Source organism: Ambystoma mexicanum, chromosome 4p, assembly GCF_040938575.1.
Source record: "Ambystoma mexicanum isolate Mex_15411 chromosome 4p, UKY_AmexF1_1, whole genome shotgun sequence".
Lineage (NCBI taxonomy): Eukaryota > Metazoa > Chordata > Amphibia > Caudata > Ambystomatidae > Ambystoma > Ambystoma mexicanum.
In genome coordinates this window covers 928,797,480-928,817,096 of record NC_090927.1, presented here as the reverse complement: position 1 = coordinate 928,817,096, position 19,617 = coordinate 928,797,480, and the positions used below count along the sequence as shown (strand labels likewise).

Here is a 19,617-nt window from a genome sequence, read left to right as displayed (position 1 = left end):
ACTCCTTTGGAAGGAGTTGGCGGTTTGGAAAATACTAGAGCATCAAACTTGGAACGATCGGCCTTCCTGTTCTGCAGCCTGTGATCTATTTGAACGACCAAGTCTATATAATCCGAACAGTCTTGTGGGGGATTCACTACTTGGGCTAAAACGTCTTTGAGCTCTCCACGTAGACCTCTATAAAACAGCGTAATCCTTTTGTCCTCAGGCCATTGAGTTTCCACTATTAGTCTATTGAAAGATGCAATATAAGCCAAAAGGTCTTGATTACCCTGTCACAACGAAAGAAGCTCATTGTCCAAGGCCTGCCCCTGTGAATGTCTTGCGAACAGTTTTTCCATACTAAGCTGAAAGGCTTGAAAATCATGGAGAACTGGATCATCTTGATTAACTAGAGGGATCGACCAGTCTGCCGCATTGCCACTAAGGTACGAAAGTACAAAAGCTACTTTTGCTTGATCAGTTGGAAAGGCTGCTGGCCGGCATAAGAAGTGCAACCGGCACTGATTGATAAATACTGCAAACCTCTTTGGGTCACCAGAAAATCGTTCGGGCGGAGCCAGAGGTACATTCCCAGGTAGGTTGATCTGCACTGGATTCATAGAGGATGTTGAAGGAAGATTTGCCCCTGATGCGGGTAACGGGGTCTGTCCGGCTTGTGACTGTAGCACTTGTCTAGCAAGATTGTCTGTTCTCTCCTTGGAAATAATTAGTTCCCTTCTTAGAGCATTCGTTTCCTGACGAGCTGCATGCACTTCTGCCCTTAGTTCCCCAAGTAACCGGGCTAGGGGGTCAGTATCCGAGGTTTCCATAGCGCCTGGGCGAGAGTTTTGCGGTAGGCTTTGCGTTCTGTAACGCTCACCTGATTCTCGCAGAGGCGCCGGTCTTGACTGGGCGACTACCGTATCTTCAAAGGTGATGTGTAGCACCCGGTTGGCTCTTTGGGCTGGACCTCTGTGCACTGTATGCCTGATGTGTAGAGTAAGATGTCTGCAGATAGAAAATATGGGGTTAATGAACTGGGGTTATTGGGGTGTCCCTATCTCTTTCCTCTTCTCCTCTCCTGTAGACCCCCAAAGGTTAACGCTCTCACCTTAGGTAAGTGAATGCCGAGCTCTCCATCTGCCTCGGGGCAGGGTGCTGTAACCAGTTTCTTCACTGGATAGGTAGCCCAGGCCTCTTGACTTCAGAGGACTGCTGTCCGTCGTTTACTGCACGAACGGTAAGTTTCGAGTCATTCAAATGTCTTTAAAGTCTTTAGTAATGATGTCTCTTGTTTTGCAGGGTTCCGGCGATGGCGGATGACGGGCTGAAGTGAGTTGAAGATGGAGCCCGTGTGATGAATAGAAGCGCCTGGAAGCACGTAAGTAAGCGCTTGTTGCCTGCTTCACTATGCGCTCTAACCGTCTTTTTATTTTGCAGGTACGAGTTCGGAGCGGCTGCAGGGTGCCGGAATACCCACTGGATTAGATGTGGAAAGGAGTAATGGCACGTGAGTATTAAAGTTCCCCAATGTCTTTAAACGCACCTTGTTTTGTCTTTCAGATGCGGGATGCAGCGCCGAAGGCCTCCGGAGCGTGCGAAGAGTTGGTAAACTTTTGTCTTTCAGATGCCGGAATGCAGTGTGAAGACCTCCGGAGCGCACGAAGAGTAGGTAAGCCTTTGCCTTTCAGATGCCGGAATGCTAACCTGTTCTTTCTTGTCTTTATAGGTGTTGCTGAAGACTGGATTCAGGATGGTAAGCCTTTGCCTTTCAGATGCCGGAATGCTAACCTGTTCTTTCTTGTCTTTATAGGTGTTGCTGAAGACTGGATTCAGGATGGTAAGCCTTTTTCCTTAGGCCCAGGACCGGATGCAGAAGACACGATGAGCGTTCTGCTGCAGAGGTTGCAGAATAACGCAAAGCAAGATTCATCCACCGGGTGTGGTTTAAATAGCCTCCTGTAGTGCTTAGGTGTCTCCTTCCACAGCCACGCCTAAGTAAGAAAAGAGTTCCTGGTAAGAAAAGAGTTCCTGCCTTCCAGAAGAGTTCCAGTGTTCTGAATCTAGGGAGTGGCTCTAGCCCCACCCAACAGGAAAAGTAGTTCCAAACAGAAGAGGATCAGAGGCTCAACTGGCAGGCAAGTAAGCAGCATGGTCTGCTGAAGGTAAGTCCACCCAAGCATTATGAGCCCGGCGCTTCCAGCGCTGGGACTGGGCATATTTATGAGCCTGGTGCCACTGGCGCCAGGACTGGGTCCAAAAGGTCCCAATTGGGACTGGTTGGCACTCGGAACCTGGGTTATGGATCTGCTTCCAAGGGAGTTGGGAAAACCCTGACCTTTTGGAAGCAGAGATCATGACACCACCTGAGATTGAGAATCCTGCGAGGGGAGAAAAATCCCTGGTTTACCACATTTCAGAACAGTGAGTGCGTATTAGGTACAGAGGCCACCTGAGATTGAGAATCCTGCGAGGGGAGAAAAATCCCTGGTTTAACTGGTTTCCCTGGTTTCCTTTCTCCTCCTCCCAGGCTCCACTCCAGCCGAACACTCGGCCAAACACTCTACCACGCTCTGCTGGCGACAAGTGTTTTGTTCAGCAGGCTCCTCCCTTCAGACAAACAAAGTTGACAGACTCTGGAAACAGCATAGCAGTAACAGTAATGAGGACCTGGCCACACTCGGCCAAACACTCCGACCTAGTCCTTAGTTGTGTGGTCTCATCCAAGTTGTCCTCTGCTAGGGGTTTTCTGTCTTTCATCATGGAGACCTAATAAATTAAATAAGACTCCCATTTAAATAAACTTTTTCACAAGGATTTGTTATGTGGTTTGTTTCTCTGCCCAAAACAAGGATTTAAAGGCAGAGAGACCGGGCTTAGGTGGGAATATATCATAAGTCACACTGCGTAAACGGAACTATGAGCCAGGTCTTGCCAGGGAGATTTCAATTAAGGGGGAATGGGCTTGAAACGAGGCAGATGTGCAGAAGAGCATCCTGCCTTAAACCTCCAAGTTATCATATCTGCAGAAGCAATTACTTTCTATGTCGCTACTCAAGCTCTTGAAGACATGCTTTTTATTACATAATATAAAGCCCTTTTTCAAGCTTTGTGGCACGAATGATGATCAAATGAGCGAAAGTAACTTTTCCCGTCTAATGAGTGTGTCACTCTTCTGGGTCGCTGTATTTGCAGACCTTCCTTCTGTTTGTCAGTGTCTATAACTGATACTAAACACTCACTTTTTCTGTGTGTCTGTTCTGTGAGACAGGCATGGTATCAAGAGATGACACAGACAAAGGTTTAAGTATTAAACAATAAACTTCTTTATTTAAGGTCAGGATGGTTTAAGGCCTAGCTTGCCCCATCTCTAATTTGGTATTTCCCTCAACTGATGCAACTAAGGAAAGTCTGCAAGTCCAAAATCCTATGCTTGCCCTCAGTCTAAATACACACAATGTAGGGATGTTCTTCTTCAACAAAAATAGCGTTCAAAAGTAAAAATGCAAAAACAGAGTTCTGCTGCAGCTCTTCTCCTTCTCCCTTCTGCAAGTTCAAAGCAAATTAGTTCACAAATTCACCAATGTTTCTCAGGGTTCCCTTCCCCAAGCTTTAAAGCATTCTGATTCAAAAAGGTCAACAGGCTTCTTAGGGTTTCCTTCCCCATGCTAAAAGCTCCTTGGTTTCACAAAGTTCAACAGGTTTCTTAGGGCTCCTTTCCCAGAGCTCTAAATACCTTCTGGTTAACAATGTTCAGCGGGTTTCCCTTCCCCAAGCTTTAAGTACTTTGATTCAAAAGGTTCAACAACTGTACTCCATTATTCAACAAGGCTCTGGGGTTCTCCTTCTCAAAGTTCAAAGTCTCTTGTCACGCTATTTAACAGCCTCGCTATATTAGACAGGAGCTCTGGATTTCCGTTCCCAAAGCATGTTAAATAGTTCACAATATTCCACAGCAGATTCCTTGGTCTCCTGGATTACTTTCATTGTTGGTTGGGGCCCTCTGGTCTAGGTGCAGTTGAGAGACTGCACGGACCACCAATTACAGGTCACAAAACCATATGCCCTTAACTTCCCAAGTTCTCTTTGTTGTGTTTGGCTCACATTTTGCTCACACTTCATATTGCTCCCTTTTTCTGTTGCTCGTTAGTCGACCTTGATACTTACAAGGATTTACTCATTGTTGAGACCTTTCAACAAGTGTCTTTCTTTGTACGCGGTCACTCTGATATACAATGTTGTTCACACAACTTTCAGGTAATTGTTCACTTCTACACTCGAATGACCTCTTGTTAAGGCTTCTCGCCTTCGTTCAGAGGCTCAACAACGTACCGACTGCACGCAACCACTTCACTACACTGTATTCATTCAATTCCATTCACTCTCGCACCAGGTTTCTTAACACATGAAGCTCACTGGTCGCTCTGTGTGATCTTGCCGCTTCACCGTTCCCATGGTTTCTGCCCATAGGCACTCTGGGGTTGCTTCTCCACCTTGGGCAAAAAGCACTCTGAAGCCACCAGTAAGGGACCGCCTGCCCACACGGCTTCCTCTTACTCCTGCTGCCAGCTCTGCAGAGACTCAATTCTCCCACCATGCTCCCGCAGACAACTTCTTTCTGCTTCACCACAGCGGCTTGGTGTTGCACTTTCTTCCGCTCCATGACATCTCGGCTTGGCTTCCTTTCTGCTCCTCTTCCAACATGTTCTCCATGCTCTCGGGGGTTCCTCCTTTTATACAGCTGCCAGTCAATAATAGGTTGCAGGTGCGAGGTATCACACTCAATTGCCTGACCCTATTAATGGGACATGTCTGGTTTGAGTAATGGTATTCCTCTTTAGCCCTCTTCCTCATGCAAGTCCTAAATGGGTGTTTCCTAAGAGTTCTGCATTACTCTTTGAGGCTTCTTCCTCGTCCCAGTACTTGATGTAAATTCAGAGGGTAGGACAGGATATGAATGGCAATATCTGATAACTACTGAGGGAGAGTAGGGTAAATCAGTGTTGGAAAGGGGGATACCATGTCTTGCCCTCAGACACCATCTCCACAATCCCCAACGACCCTCCACTTAGGTGATCTTCCCTCGCTTGTCCACCCCCAGGGTTGGGATCCAACAGAAGATCCATGGGAAGTGATGGTGAGAGTACCTTCAGGTTTCTCACAGTTCACAACAACCTTATAAGTGGGGCCAGGCAGTTGCTGCAATCAGTAACAAAATGGGGGCGGTTAGTTGAGAAGGGTTAGGACCCAGAGTGGGAGACAGCAATCTGACACTTTGTCTAGGATGGCAAAATTCCTTGTAGCAGCCCTGGGCACAATGGCCAGCCAGGACTACCATGGAGAAAGAGCCCCCGGGGCGCAGTGTCAGTGCAGACAGCCACCAACACCAACTCTCTCTATGCCGCAAGTCTTGGCATTGCTGGGGCCTGTCTACGAAGGAGTAGCTGTCTCTGAGTTCAGAGCTGGAGAGGGAAGGGGGTATATTGAACACCTTTAGTATGCCAATTCTGAAAGCCTCCCACTCCTGTGAAGAGGACGTTGTAGAGGCAAAAAAAGGTTTTGAAATGGCCTCATAAAGTTGAAAAAGGGGTCTCGTACTTTGAACTTTTGAGACCAGGGTCGGTGATGCTATTTCATGGACAAGGAGTGTGTATGAGAACAATAACTTTGGGAGAGATGGGGCTCCTTTTGCTCTAGCTCACTTTTCTTCATCTTCATCTTTGAAGAACTTCAGAGCTGCGGTCTCATCAAGAGAAGACCTCCGTTTCTAATTTTATCTTGAAAGGATTTCTCAGATGGCATTTCCAGAGTATTTATCTTACTAAGAGCCATACATGCCTTGGCCAGGTGATCTCGTACTGCCTTGGGGTTCATACACTGACATGACATGCACTTGTCTGTGCTGTGGAATTTGCCTATGCAACAAACCAAAGACTGATACAGTTCAGAAGATGCAATATGTCTACTGCATTGCTTGCAGGGCTTAACGTTGACTTGGAGGAAGAAATAGCACAGTGGAGTTGTAAAGGCAGTAAAAGCAATTGTCTGCACCATGGAAAAAAGGAACAGAGGTAAAAGGACTCCAGCGGAGCAACAGAGACTAAGGATGTCAATTATGGCACCCATTTTCTGTGACAGAACGAGGTGCGGTGCATTGTAGCACCACCTAATGGTTTTGAGAAAAATTCCAAACCAATCTGCTCCTAGATTACATTTCAGAAATGAGGAATCTGTGGCAGTGAAGCATGCATTAGAAATGCAAATTACTTGAAAAGAGAGAAAGTGCAAAATAATAAGTGTCACTTGGGTGACAGGGATCAGTAACCAGGCCAATACAAAAGTGTACGTCACAGAACATTTAATTATCTTTCTCAAGATCATATGGGTTGAGAAAACTACAAAATGTGCACTAGAAACGTAACTCAAAATCCTAACAAGGCTTTTATACCTTAGGGAAGCAAAGTCAGGTTCAGTGGAGGTTCCTGCACCCTTTCTTCCACTAACCCTCAGGGGTTCTCCCCTTCGTCTCAAAACGGGCATTAAGGTTTTCCACACGCTTTCTCTTGAAGGGAACGGGGGGCTGGCGGGAAGAGGGATCTCCATATCACACATTTCAGGCTTTAGTGTTTCCCACACCATTCTTGTTTGTTATTTGCAGGCTTCTTTCTTCCGTGAAGACTCAGTCTTGGCTCAAGAAGTTCGCACACCCTTCGTCTCATGGGCTTTTTCATCACGTCTCCTTAAGCTCAGACAAAGATTTAAGGGACTCCTGCACACTTTTCTGGTGATCGTTTCAGCGTTCTCCTGGCATGGCATGTGTTAATATCCCTGCAAAAATATCGGCAAACAAGAATATCGCCATTTTTTGCAGCAATATTAAACCATGGAACTAGCGGGGGGACACCCCCGAAACCCTCTGTCCCATTATCCCCATAAATGATCCCCACTAATAAAACTGCCTATGGCCTTACCCCACAACCATATATGTGAGGATGATATTATCTGATACCGCACTGGGCTTAAGAGGTTTGTGCACCCTTTCTTTGTCCAGCTGTGGATATTATGGCCTCCATCAACTCACTCAGTCAGGGTTACAACCTCCCCTCTTAGCTAGTTTGCTCCTTCTAATATGGCCCTGCACCTCCACAATGCCTGCCTCATACTCATTGATCCTCCCACTTTGGTCTTGACCCATTCAAATCGGTGTCTCAACTCTAACCACTGCCTCAGGCCATCACCTTTGTACTTTGTTTTTTTTTTAAGGGCTTCCCTGGAGAGACAGTGACATGTTAAGAATTAGGTTAGAGACTTAAGTTTACTGGAAGCATCACCTCAAAGTATTAGGCAACACTGAAGAACCCCAATTTGTGTGTTTCCATCCTCAACAATATGCCACAGAGATATTCATGAATGTTTGTAAATTAGACCACTAGTAGTACTTTTACCAACTTGAACATTTACTTGCTAATAATTAATAAAAAAACACCTTAAATAACAAAATGGGTTCTCCCGTGCATCGCTGCTTGACTTTTCTACACCGCCCAATGTCCTCCAGATAACTTCATTACTCATTATTCTCTCTTCCACAAACCTCATCCAGGTGATTTCCAACTTACTTCCTCTTCCTTAAACCAACCACCTACAGATGACTTGTCTCCCCTGCTAATCTCCAACATCCTCCTCTCACCAAGCTCCATCCTCCTCGAAATTCCTTCTTCTCTCCAGTCTTCTCCAAATTCCTTTCATGCTCTCTGAACTCTTCCAACCTTCTGTCACCAGCTCCTACTCAAAACATCCAAACAGCTAGACTGAGGGCCTGGATTTATATAACCATGAAACCCCTCCCCGGGGAGGGTAAGAGGTTAGAGAGGAGTGAACCTATTTTGAGGGTCTGAACATGAGAGCCTAATTCAGTGAGGAGCTGCGATTGTCTGATCCTAATTGGTGTTTAAGTGTGTAAATCTGGACTTTACTGACAGGATCAAGCCTTGATCAGACAGAGTTCCCATGTTGGTACTTATCCACACTTCCTTTGTTTCCTAAGCCCCACTGAGGCAAGTGTATGCCAAGTTCCGGATCATGTGTTTCAGGAATTGTTACCACGGCTGAGTGAAAAAGCACTTTTGAAAGCAGCACCAGTCCGCTGTGTGTATCGGGTCTCACCACGCTGCCAGGGACTGACTGTGGCAGTCACAGAACAAGTGATTTCACTCCAAGAGTGCCGCCAGCTAAAGCATTGTGATTCTGTTGTCTGAGGGGGTCACTATGAAGTCCACAGGAACAGGTTTGCACTACACTGGGTCGCTTAGGCAATAGCATGAAAATATTCAGTTTGGTTTTGCGTCTCCACAACCTTGTTAAGTGAATCTCCAGGAATCAGTCGGGGTTCTCTGAAGTGGATTTACTGGTCAACAACAGGGGAAATGAGTTTGTGAGCCCCATGTTTGCTTTGTGCTGCTGAACCGCATTCCCTTAAAGGGACTGTGACCACCAACGTTAACAATTTCCTGAATAGTTGTTTTTCATAAGCAGATAGGGAAAACAGTGTATTCTTACTACAATGCAATATTATATTCCATACTTCAAACACTGACAGTTTAAAGGGACAGTGTCATAAGACTATGTGAGAATCCCTTTGCACATGCACAGGACTAATTAGGGGTGACCAGAGATCATCTTAATACCACCCACAAGTCTGTCATTTGCTAGCTTGCAGGGGCACCCATGACCCACAGTCACCCCAGTAGATGCCCCTAGAGGAAGGCAGAGGACTTCGTCAGATTAGCTAAACAATTTATAACTCAAGAAAACAAAGGTAGTCACTTTCAGGAGTCTTACCGTGTAACAAAGCATTTTAATACTTCATCGTGCTTGCACACAAATTCGATGAAACGAGGTGATGTCATTCTGGAAAAAAAAAGAGTACACCTTGCATCAAGATAAAATGTGAAATCACAAAAATGATCATAATTCTACATTTGTTCGATCATTACACCCACATCTTTATTTCCCGGGCTATTTTAATCAGTGTGTGGGTGGGATGAGAAATCAAAGAGTTGGGCCACAATTAGTAAAACCAGTAAATCCTATTCAGACAAATTTCCAATCATCTGATTGTTTAAACATTTTTTAGAGTCACAACTTCCTATTGAACAGAGTAGCATTACAATGCGTGGAAGAGGCACAGGGGACAATGGCAAGAGCATGTTCACATTAAGGCAACATAAAACATACCTCCTTACAGATTGAACATAACATGTAACAAACTGCAGTTATTGTAATGCCCCATCCATAAGCAGGCATACTGCTAGAATAGGAGGGCAATATAAGATATGGAACAAGTTACTTATCTAACTATTGTTCTCAAGCATGGGTCTGGGATGGATTCACATGCTCATTAATATCAGGCTGGGAATCCTCAGTAAAAAAAAAAAAAACGGTTTCACTTTCACTTACAAACTGTATTTCTCCTCTAAACCAATCACTGTACTCTGGGTCATACTGCGCCCAGCCAATGATTGCCCTCTCCCTAAGCCCCTCCTCTGACAGCTATCTTCAGATTTGGTAAGCAGGTAGAGTGGCAGTATGACCAAGAAGAGCCGCAGAGGGCTAAGAGGGAGGGTTTGCATGTGAATCCATGCCAGACCCATGCTGATGAACAATAGTTACAGGTAAGTAACGTGTTCCTTCTCCACCGTGGGGTCTGGCATGGATTCACATGCTTATGAATAGATAGCAGTATAACATTACACAACCACGGGAGGTGGCAAGTCTCAACAGAAGCAATTACTCTTACCTCTGCAACAGACTCACCTCAAGCAAACAGGTTGCCTGCAGATGTCCAGCATGGGCACACCAGACAGGAACGCCATAGTCACAGCGAGCACTCCAGTGGAATGGACTCTCAGACGGCCGGGCAGCGGTCAGTTCACCAACCGATGACAGAGCTTGATGCAGCCGGAGAGCCAAATTAAGATGGAAGCCTTGGACAAGGCCTTCCCATGGTTCACAGGACCAAAGTTCACAAACAGTTGACGTCTTCCGAAAACTCTTAGTGCCTGCCACGTAGAACTTCAGAGCACAAACAACGTCCAGCTGGTGCAAAGTCCTTTCAGCTGGTGACTAAGTTTCCGGAAAGAACATAGGCAACACCAAAGGCTCGTTGAGGTGGAATTCCAGCAGAACCTTTGGCACGAATGAGGGGTGCGTCTGTCGCAACACCCTCGATTCGTGAAAAGTAAAATAAGGCTGTTTGCAGGATAGGGCCTGGATCTCGCCAACCCTCCTGGCAGAGGTGATGGGCACGAGGAAAGCCGTTTTCCATGAGAGAAACTTGAGAGGGGCCTGATGTGTAGGCTCAAAGGGGGCCACCCCATGAGCCTCGTCACCACCGCGTTGAGTTCCCACGCCAGGGCAGGAGCCTTCACCAGCAGGAAGATCAAAACAGTCCCTTGATGAACTCCTTGACGAGACGGTGGAACCAAAGAGAAGATAGTCCTGGAGAGCTGGTGTAGCAGGAGATAGCCGCCAAATGCACCTTGATAGAGGCGTGTGACAACCCTGCCTGGGCCAAGGATAACAAGTATGGAAGAATCTGCGGGGCAGTGACCCTCAGAGGGTTCATCTTCTGCGACCGGCACCACGTAGCAAAACATTTCCACTTGTGCCTGTAGCCCTTAAGAGTTGATGGTGCACTGGGCTTGGCAAGGACCTCACTGCAGTCTGCCGGCAACTTGTATCCTCCGAACTCTAGGGCTGCAGGAGCCAAGCCCTCAGGTTCAGCGATCTTGGGTCGTGATGCAGGATTGCGCCTCCTTCTCTGGTGAGCAGATCGGACACCACTGGCAGCTTGACCGGAAGCAATGTGGTCAGACTGAGATGGTCCGGGTACCAAATCAGCATCGGGCCCGCCGGGGCGACGAGTATCATCCTGCATTGGCACTGTTTGAGTTGATTGCTGACTCACAGCAGGAGAGGCAACGGAGGGAACAGGCCTTCTCACAGGAAGGAGAATGCGTCCCCCATGCTCCTCGGCTGGTGGAACCTGCTGGCGAATTTCTGGCATTTCGATTTCACTTCCGTCGCAAACAGATCGATCTGGTGCTGGCCACACTTGAACATGTGGTCCACCTGATCCTGAGGAAGTTCCACTTGTGGCAGGAGCGCAGCTCCCTGCTGAGTGAGTTGGTGATGGTGTTCTTGACTCCCGCCAGGTGAAAGGGGATGAGGAACATCTCTTGGTCGATGGCCCAATGCCACAAGTCCTGGACCTCTATGGAGAGTGCTGGGGATTGCATGCCCCTAGCTTCCTGATGTAGAACGTTGTGGTGGTGTTGTCTGTGAAGATCTACACCACTTTGCCCTTGAGGGATTGAAGGAATGGCTTGAAGGCCCAGAACACTGCCGGCAGCTCCAGGATGTTGATGTGGAGATCGTTCTCCTCCGGCAGCCACAGGCCTCTGGCGTGCAGACGCCCAGTGTGGGCTCCCCAGCCCTACAGGAAAGTCTGTGGTGACCGTCTCCTGGTATGGGTGGGGGGGTTCTGTAACCCTGTGCACCGGGCGATGTTGGAGTGGACGCCCCGCCATCTTAATCGCCCGGCAGAGCTCCTCGTCGAGAGGGACCCTGTTTGGGAAACTTCTGGGCACTTGAATCCAGCGAGCGTCCAAGAACTCCTGAAGAGGTTGCATCCGTAACCTGTAGGGCCAGATCAGGTAGATGCACAATGACATCATGCAGAGCAGCAACTTGATGGTCCGCACCGTGGCGGTCTTCAGTGACACCAGCCGTTGCACCTTCCCGAGTATGGCCGCTACCCTCTCCCCTGAGGGCGACGCCAGGTAGCAGACTGTGTTGAGCCTGGCTCCCAGGAACAGTGCATTCTCCAATGGTGTCAAGTAGGACTTTTAAATGACTGAGAATCCCAGACCCGTCAGCAGCTGGACGGTCCTTACGGTCTGTTCGACGGCTACTTCCCTTGACTCCGCCCGGATGAGCTAGTCATCGAGATATGGGTACACGTATATCCCCTGTAGATGTAGATGGGCCGCCACTGGCGCCAGGCACTTCGTAAACACCCTAGGCACCGACTTCAGGCCGAAAGGGAGTGCCTTGAATTGGTAGCGCAGGAACTTCCGATGCTTCCTGTGAATGGGGACGTGGAAGTCTCCTTCCTCCAGTTGGCCGAGCACGTGCTGCAACATGACCATCCTGAATTTTTGAGACTTTAGGTACTTGTTGAGACGCCTCAGGTCTAGAATGGGCCTCCAGCCCTCGGTCTTCTTTTTGACTAAGAAGTATCTGGAGTACACTCCGGAGCCCTGGAGTCGTCTTGGAACTAGCTCTATTGCCCCTTTGCTTAGCAAGGGCAGTACCTCCTGCAGGAGCTGAGGGATGTGCTGCTCCTGCCGGGTCACTGGAGGGATACGCAGACACTTTTGCTGAAAGTCTAGGGTAGGGTATGTCTGTGGGCAAGAGCGTCCAGCACCCATTTGTCGGTGGAGATGATCTTCCACTCTGATGAATCCAGCTAGCCAGCCTCACAACGGGGTGCATGGGTGAGGGCCCAACATCCTAGCCGGTTCAGTCCTTCTTCAGTGCCTGCGTTCTGCCTTTGGAGCGACGACAGCCCTGGCCACCTCCACCGAAAGCCTTGGAACAGCCTCTGTAGGCCTCCTGGGTCGTGGACCGGGAGGGTTAACGGTACTACCTCCACCAAACCCCTTTGCCGATCTTCCGGACTTTCCACTGGAGGCGCGAAAGGAAAAACGGTGCTGTTGGAGAGTGCCCAGGGCATGAGCCATCTCTGTAGCAGTCTTGATGGCCTGTAAGGACTCGTCGACGGTCTTCTCGAAGAGATTGTCCCAGTCGAAGGGCATGTCCAGTACCCATGTTTGGACCTACCGGCAGAAATTGGTGGCCTTCAGCCACCCTCAGCGATGGAGGCAGACACTGTTCCCCATCTGTCAGAAGCCTGTGTTGGCGATGTCCCGGGCCACTGTGATGGCATGGTCTGACACCACTTCCCCTTCCGGTAGGAGGGAGATCACCTCCACCCGCTTGTCGTCAGGTAGGAACTCCAGAATCAGGGCCAGTTTGTACCACAGTTCCCTGTCGTACCTGGCCAGGATCACCAGTGCGTTTGCCACCTTGACGGTCGATGCTGCAGAGTAGAGGACCCTTCTCCCCATGGTGTGCAACTTCTTCCCCTCGCTGTCCGGAGTGATGGAGGAAGACGAGGGGTTAGATGATTTCTACTGCACAGCCGCCGATACCACAGAGTCCGGCGACGGTTGCAACCATAGACTCTTGGGTGCGGACTCCGGCACCCGGTACTTTTTCTCCAGCCTAACCCGCCTGGCTGGGGCCGTGGTCAGGTTCTTGAACAGAGCCAGTCCCTCCTCCCAAATGTCGTCCAGGAGGGGCACCTCCATGATTGTCTTCCTTTTAGCCTCGGGGCTCTGGTAGAGGAAACCGTCCTTTTTGGTCTCTCCAGGCGTCAGTTGGAAGAGCTTGGATGTTCTGGTGATCATGGCATGAAAGGACCCCACCTCATCCGGTGGGGTTGCCCTCGGCTGCAGGGATATGCCAGCTGTGATGATGTCGTCGTCCGTCATCACCATGGCCGTGTCCGTCCCCGGGTCCCTCGGGGGGCAGGGGGAAGGCATGTGGCACGGTTGTGGAGGTTGATGCAGCAGTGTTGGATGGTGCTTCCTCTTTTTTGCCGGAGGCTGATCAGGGGCCACCAGGGTCAGGGCCGGCGGCATCCTTTTCTGAATTTCTGACACTAACCTGTGCAGGGTCGAAAGGATGTCCAGCGATACATCTCTCAGCGAAGTTTGGGACGGTAGGCCTAAAAGGCCCAGCACCGTTGATGCAGCAGCATTTCCGCCGTCATCCCCATCAGCTTTTCTGCCTTCGTCGTCCTCCACGTCCTCGTGGATCGTGTTTATGGACTCATGGTCTTCCTCGTCCGAGGAAGAAAAATCTGTGCCTTGAAGTACGGCCTGCCCTGAGGCCTCCTCGCCCCCCCCCCCCATTTTCAGCACTCTGAGGGGTCAGATTCGGGCTTAGCGACGGCATCCACCTTTCCGGTGTCCTCTCCACCGCCCCGGATGAGGCCTCCCGCCTCGGGGTTAGGGATACTCTGGGCTCAGTCGGGGCGACCTTCACCGAGTCAGCCCCTTTGGCCTTTGTGAGGGCAGCCGCCACCATCTTGATCGTTGAAGATAATTTTTCTTGCGCCGACTAGGCCTTCTTGGCTAGGTTGGTCACCTTTTCTCGTCGCAAACAGATCTATCTGGGGGCTGGCACACTTGACACAGATGCGGTCCACCTGGTCCTGCTGAAGTTCCCACTCATGGCAGGAGCGCAATTCCCTGCTGAGGGAGTCTGCAATGGTGTTCTTGACTCATGCAGGGTGAAGAGGAATGAGGAACATCTCTTGTCCTACGGCCCAGCGTCACACAAGTCCTGCACTTCCTTGGAGAACGCTGGGGATCGAGTACCCCCCTGCTTCCTGATGTAGAACATTGTGGTCAAAGATCGATGTTGTCTGTGAAGATTCTCACCACCTTGCCCTTCACAGACCGCAGGAAAGACTTGAGGACCAAGACAGAACACTGCCTGTACTTCCAGGATGCTGATATGGAGATCCTTTTCCTCCAGCAGCCACAGGCCTCTGGCATGCAGACGCCCGGTGTGGGCTCCCCAGCCCTCCAGGGAAGCGTCCGTGGTGACCATCTCCTGGTATGGAGGGTTTTGAAACCCTGTGCCCCAGCCGATGTTGGAACGGACGCCCCACCACCTTATCGCTCAACGGATCTCTTCGTCGAGCAGTATCTTGTCAGCAAAGTTTCCGGACATCTGTATCCAGCGAGCATCCATGAACTCCTGAAGAGGTTAAATCTGTAACCTGCAAAGGTCGATAAGGTAGATGCAGGACGACATCATGCCGAGCAACGACTTGATGTTATGCATCGTGACGATCTTCATCGACAACAGCCGCTGCACTTTCCCTTGAATGGCTGCTACCCTCTCCTCCGAGGGTGACGCCAGGCAAGACACTGTATTGAGTCTGGCTCCTAGGAACAGCGTGTTCTGTGATGGTGTCAAGCAGGACTTTCGGTAGTTGATGGGGAATCCCATATCCATCAGCAGCTGGACGGTCGCCTCTGTGTGCCTGACCGCCAACTCTCACAAGCCGGCCTAGATGAGCCAGTCACCTAGGTACCCGTAGATGCAGAAGGGCCGTCACCAGTGCCAGGCACTTCGTGAACACCCAGGGGGCCGACTTCAATCCGACAGGCAAGGCCTTGAACTGGTAGTGCTGTCCCTGCATTACGAAACGTAGAAACTTCAATGTTTCCTGTGAATGGGGACGTGGAAGTAGGCGCCTTCCAGGTCCAGCAACGTCTCCATTTTCCAGTTGGCTGAACGCGTGTTGCAACATAACCATGCTGAATGTTTGGGACTTGAGGTATTTGTTCAGACGTCACAGGTCTAGAATGGGCCTCCATCCCGCGGTCTTCTTTCTGACCAAAAGGTATCTGCAATAGAATCTGAATCCCTGTAGTTGCTGGGGGATGTGTTGCTACTGACGGGCCACCGCAGGGATCCACGGACACCTGCGCTGAAACTCCAGGGTATGTCCTTAGGCGAGAGCGTTCAACACCCATCTTTCTGTCAGTGATGATTTTTTCCCCGCTCGCTGATCTAGTCTGCCAGCTTCCCACCGTGGGTGCACACGGGGGTGGCCGACGTCCTGGTCGGTTTCAGGCTTGCTTTGGCACCAGTGTCCTGCCTTGCAGGCGACAGCGAGGCTGTCCTCCTCCACCGTAGGCCTTCGGAACGGCTTTCCTGAGCCATGGATCTGGAAGGCTGATGGTACGATGAGGAAAAACCTTTTCAAGACCTACTCGACTTTCCTCTGGAGGAGCGACAAGAAGCGCAGTGCTGCTGGAGGGTGCCCAGGGAATGGGCCATCTTTGTATCCGCCGTGATGGCCTGCAGGGACTCGTCGACGACCTTCCCGAAAAGGTTATCTCTGTCGAAAGGCATGTGTAGTACTATCATTTGGACCTTCTGGTGGAAATTTGTGGCCTTCATCCAGCCTTGGCGACAAAGGCAGACACCGTTCCCCATCTGCCGGAACCCTGTGTCAGCAATTTCCAGAGCCACTGTGATGGCGCGATCCGAAACTACCTCCCCTTCCTGGAAGAGAGTGATTGCCTCCATCTTCTTGTCGTCGTGGAGGAACTCCAAAATCGGCCCCAGCTTGTACCACAGCTTCCTGTCGTACATAGCTAGGATGGCCAGTGCGTTGGCCGCCTTGATGGTGGACGACGCAGTGTAAACCATCTACTTTTCCATGGCGTCCATCACCTTCCCCTCACTGTCAGGAGGGACTGAAGTCGACGAGGATGGGTTAGCTGACCGTTTACTCACAGATGCAGAAACCAACAAATCCAGCGATGGTTGCGACTTCAGGCACTTGGGTGCAGATTCTGGCACTAGGTGTTACTTCTACAGCCTATCTCGTTGGCCGGAGCCACTCCTCTCACACGTTGTGCACAAGGGGCACTTCCAGAATTGTCTTCCTCTTGGCCTCGCACCTCTGGTACAAGAAACCCTCCTTCCTGGTTTCTTCAGGGACAAGCTGCAATAGCTTGGAGGCTCTGGCAATCATGGAATGGAACGACCCCACCTCATCCGGTGGGGACGCCCAAGGCTGCGGAGACCTGCCACCAGCTGTAATGATATAGTCGTCGTTATTGCTGTGGCCATATCCGTCCCTGTGTCTGCTGGGGGAGAGTCGGCCCGACACGGATGTGTAAGTTGAAATGGGGGGTTGAATGCCGCTTCCTCTTCTTCCTTGGCGGCTGATCCGGGGCCTGAAGGACCATTGAAACTGGGCCCTGTGGCATCCTCTTCTAGATCTCCGACACCAATGTGTGGATTGTAGAAAGGATGTTCAGATACACATCCCTCGACTGAGCTGGCGTGATCTGAACACTATGCCCTGCGCGGTCATCGTCCTCCCCTTCCACATCCTCGTGGACCATGTGTAAGAACTCCAGTTCCTCGTTGTCCTTGGACGGAAATTCCATGGTTTGGGACTGATCCGGGGCCTCCTTGTCCCCCTTTTTCACCCTGAGGCACCGGAACCGGGTTCTGAGACGGTGTCCCCTTCTCCGGCGTGCCAGCAGACTTAGCTAGAGTCACTGCAGTGGTTTCACTTCTCGGGGCAGGGATACCTTCTGTGCTGCGGAGGCTACCTTCACCAGGTCAGCCCCCTAGCCTTCGTGAGAGCAGCCGCCACCAACTCAATTGTCGCCAAAGTCATTTCCTGTGCCAATTGGGCCTTCTTGGGCAGTTCAGCCTTCTTCTCCTCCATCTGTGGCCTCTCAAGCAGTTTCGCCGTTGGACGATTTCCTGGCAATGGAGGCGGAGTGTGATGTCAATCATGCCCTGTCCACTGTGGGACCCGCATACGCGGCGATCCCGGTGGACCTGGACTTGTGGTTCTTAGCCTTGTCTTGGGCCCCCGCGGATGAGGCACCTTCAAAGGATTTAGAAGACTGCTCACTCGGACCGGCTGGTCCTTCCTGGGTGAGGCATGACCTTGCTCAGAGCAAGGGCCAGAGGCCTTGGCGTTCAGCCATGCCGCCAGTCTATTGTGCCTATCCTTCATCGTCTTCTTGGAGATACCGAGGCATATCTCGCATTCTCCTTCCTTGTGGTCTGGATGCAGGCAGTAGAGGTATTGCAGGTGCTGGTCTTCAACAAACGCATTCTGTAACCCGCACTTGGTGTGGTGCAGGACTTGAAGAGGCATCTTCCTTCCTTCTTCTCCTCCATCATGGTCGGCGGGCCCTTGAGGAGCACTGAAATTCACTAACAACAGCTCTCCGCTGTCGGCAGATGGAGAAGAGAGCACACAGGCTCTCCTGCAACAAAAATAGAACCTTTTTCCGTCGAAAATGTTGAAGATGGCTGCCATGCGAGGGGCTTAGGGAGAGGACTGTCATTGGATGGGGGCAGTACAACACAGAGGACAGCGATTGGTTTAAATGAGAAATACAGATTGTAAGTGAAAGAGAAACTGTCTTTCTTTTACTGAGGATTCCCAGCATGACGACGGGGGAAGACTCATAAGCATATGAATCCATGCCAGACCCCATGCTGGAGAATGAGATATCTTTGTTTTCCGGATCAAACATTCTATACATGAGGCCTTGGGCTTATCATGTTCTGTGTTTATTGCATGGGATGTTTGGAATGGTCGATTTTTGTATTACTGTTTTCTCTTTGGCCATTTTGCAAATTGTGGGCAACCTTCAGTCACTATCTCGAGTAAGCCTTCATTCAACACATTCATTTGATTTAAATTAGCTTTTGCCTTCTTTTTTAATTTGCAGTACCTTGATCCATAGGAGATTTGGCACGTGCTGGTCAGATTTTAGGGGTATGGTGGTTTTCTGTGCTGGTATGCATATATTTTTCAATCAATATCCGAGTTACAATAATGTGGTGTTACTATGGATGTATGAAGAATAATATAGTTCATCTGAATTATACCATTAAGAATGTCCCAGGCGTATTTACTAGTAGTGCTCATTTAAGGGATAATCCTACCAAATAAACAGTGGGAACTTTCTACCATTTGATTTGCAACCTTTTGGAGGGGGTAGGTGGCTCTTTGCCCTTTGCACCCATAAAGGATTAGAAAGCATTTAAGAGCATGTCTTTTTATTATTACCAGTTCATGGACTTTTGTGTCTCTGCATAATAACATGTCACTCTAAGCTTTTGAGATGTTTGCATGAACCTGGCTTTGTTCCAGTTCTTTTCACAACCCAAGAGTTTATGGAAAAACGCCGCACTTGAAAACATATGCATTCCCATGGTGCTTGGCACCCTTTCCACCAGGCGTCTTCTTGGGCTTGTTGAGCACCTCTAACAGATGTCCAGTCTTCGGTCGAGAAGCCACATTTGGGCAACAACTGGCGTTGGGCAGCAATGGCGCCTTAAGGCAAGTGCTGTTTTTTGGGGTTTAAAGTTACTCTGGAACTAGAAGCTCCACAGTTAGGCCTTGAAGGCATCTCAAAGTCAGACTAGTCAGGCAATTGCAAGAATTATTGGCTCTCTATTAGCACAAAAGATGACCTGGACCTGAAGGATCACTGATGACCTCTTGCATCTTTGTGACTAAATCCTAAAAATCCAGAAGATAAGACAACCAAGGATATTTGGCAACTGATACAGACTATTCTTACAGGATTAAGCAGATAAGAAAAAAAAATAAGTATAAGAGTGAATAGGAAGAACAGGTGCCAAACATCTCAAGCACAAACAATGGGGGCCAGCAGCTGAATCTTGAAAGCTGCAACAACAAGGCTGTGTAAAACCAGTGACCAATGGCACAGGTAGGAGCCTAGGACCCGAAGGAAGAAGCTTACATGCTAAGTAAAAGGTAGAAGGGGGCACAGAATGAAGAGAGAGGTGTCTTACTCGTGCAGGCTGGTTAGATTCAGATAACCTGAACTAAACAAAAGAGATTAGGTAATGAGGAAGTTTGAGGGGTGAAAAATAAGCAAGCGAATTTGAGTTTTACTTGTATGAGAAGGATATATA

At 49.5% G+C, this 19,617-nt stretch overlaps 1 protein-coding gene across 3 annotated transcripts in view; it reads right to left on the bottom strand.

Moving 5' to 3' along the window:
- The window catches only part of HACE1 (HECT domain and ankyrin repeat containing E3 ubiquitin protein ligase 1), an 838,224-nt gene that overhangs the window by 567,092 nt on the left and 251,515 nt on the right, over nt 1-19,617 (bottom strand). For all 3 annotated transcript variants that reach the window (XM_069606519.1, XM_069606520.1, XM_069606521.1), the window contains one exon: nt 8,821-8,889. In XM_069606519.1, the coding sequence (XP_069462620.1) occupies nt 8,821-8,889 (69 nt within the window). The remainder of the gene's footprint in view (nt 1-8,820; nt 8,890-19,617) is intronic.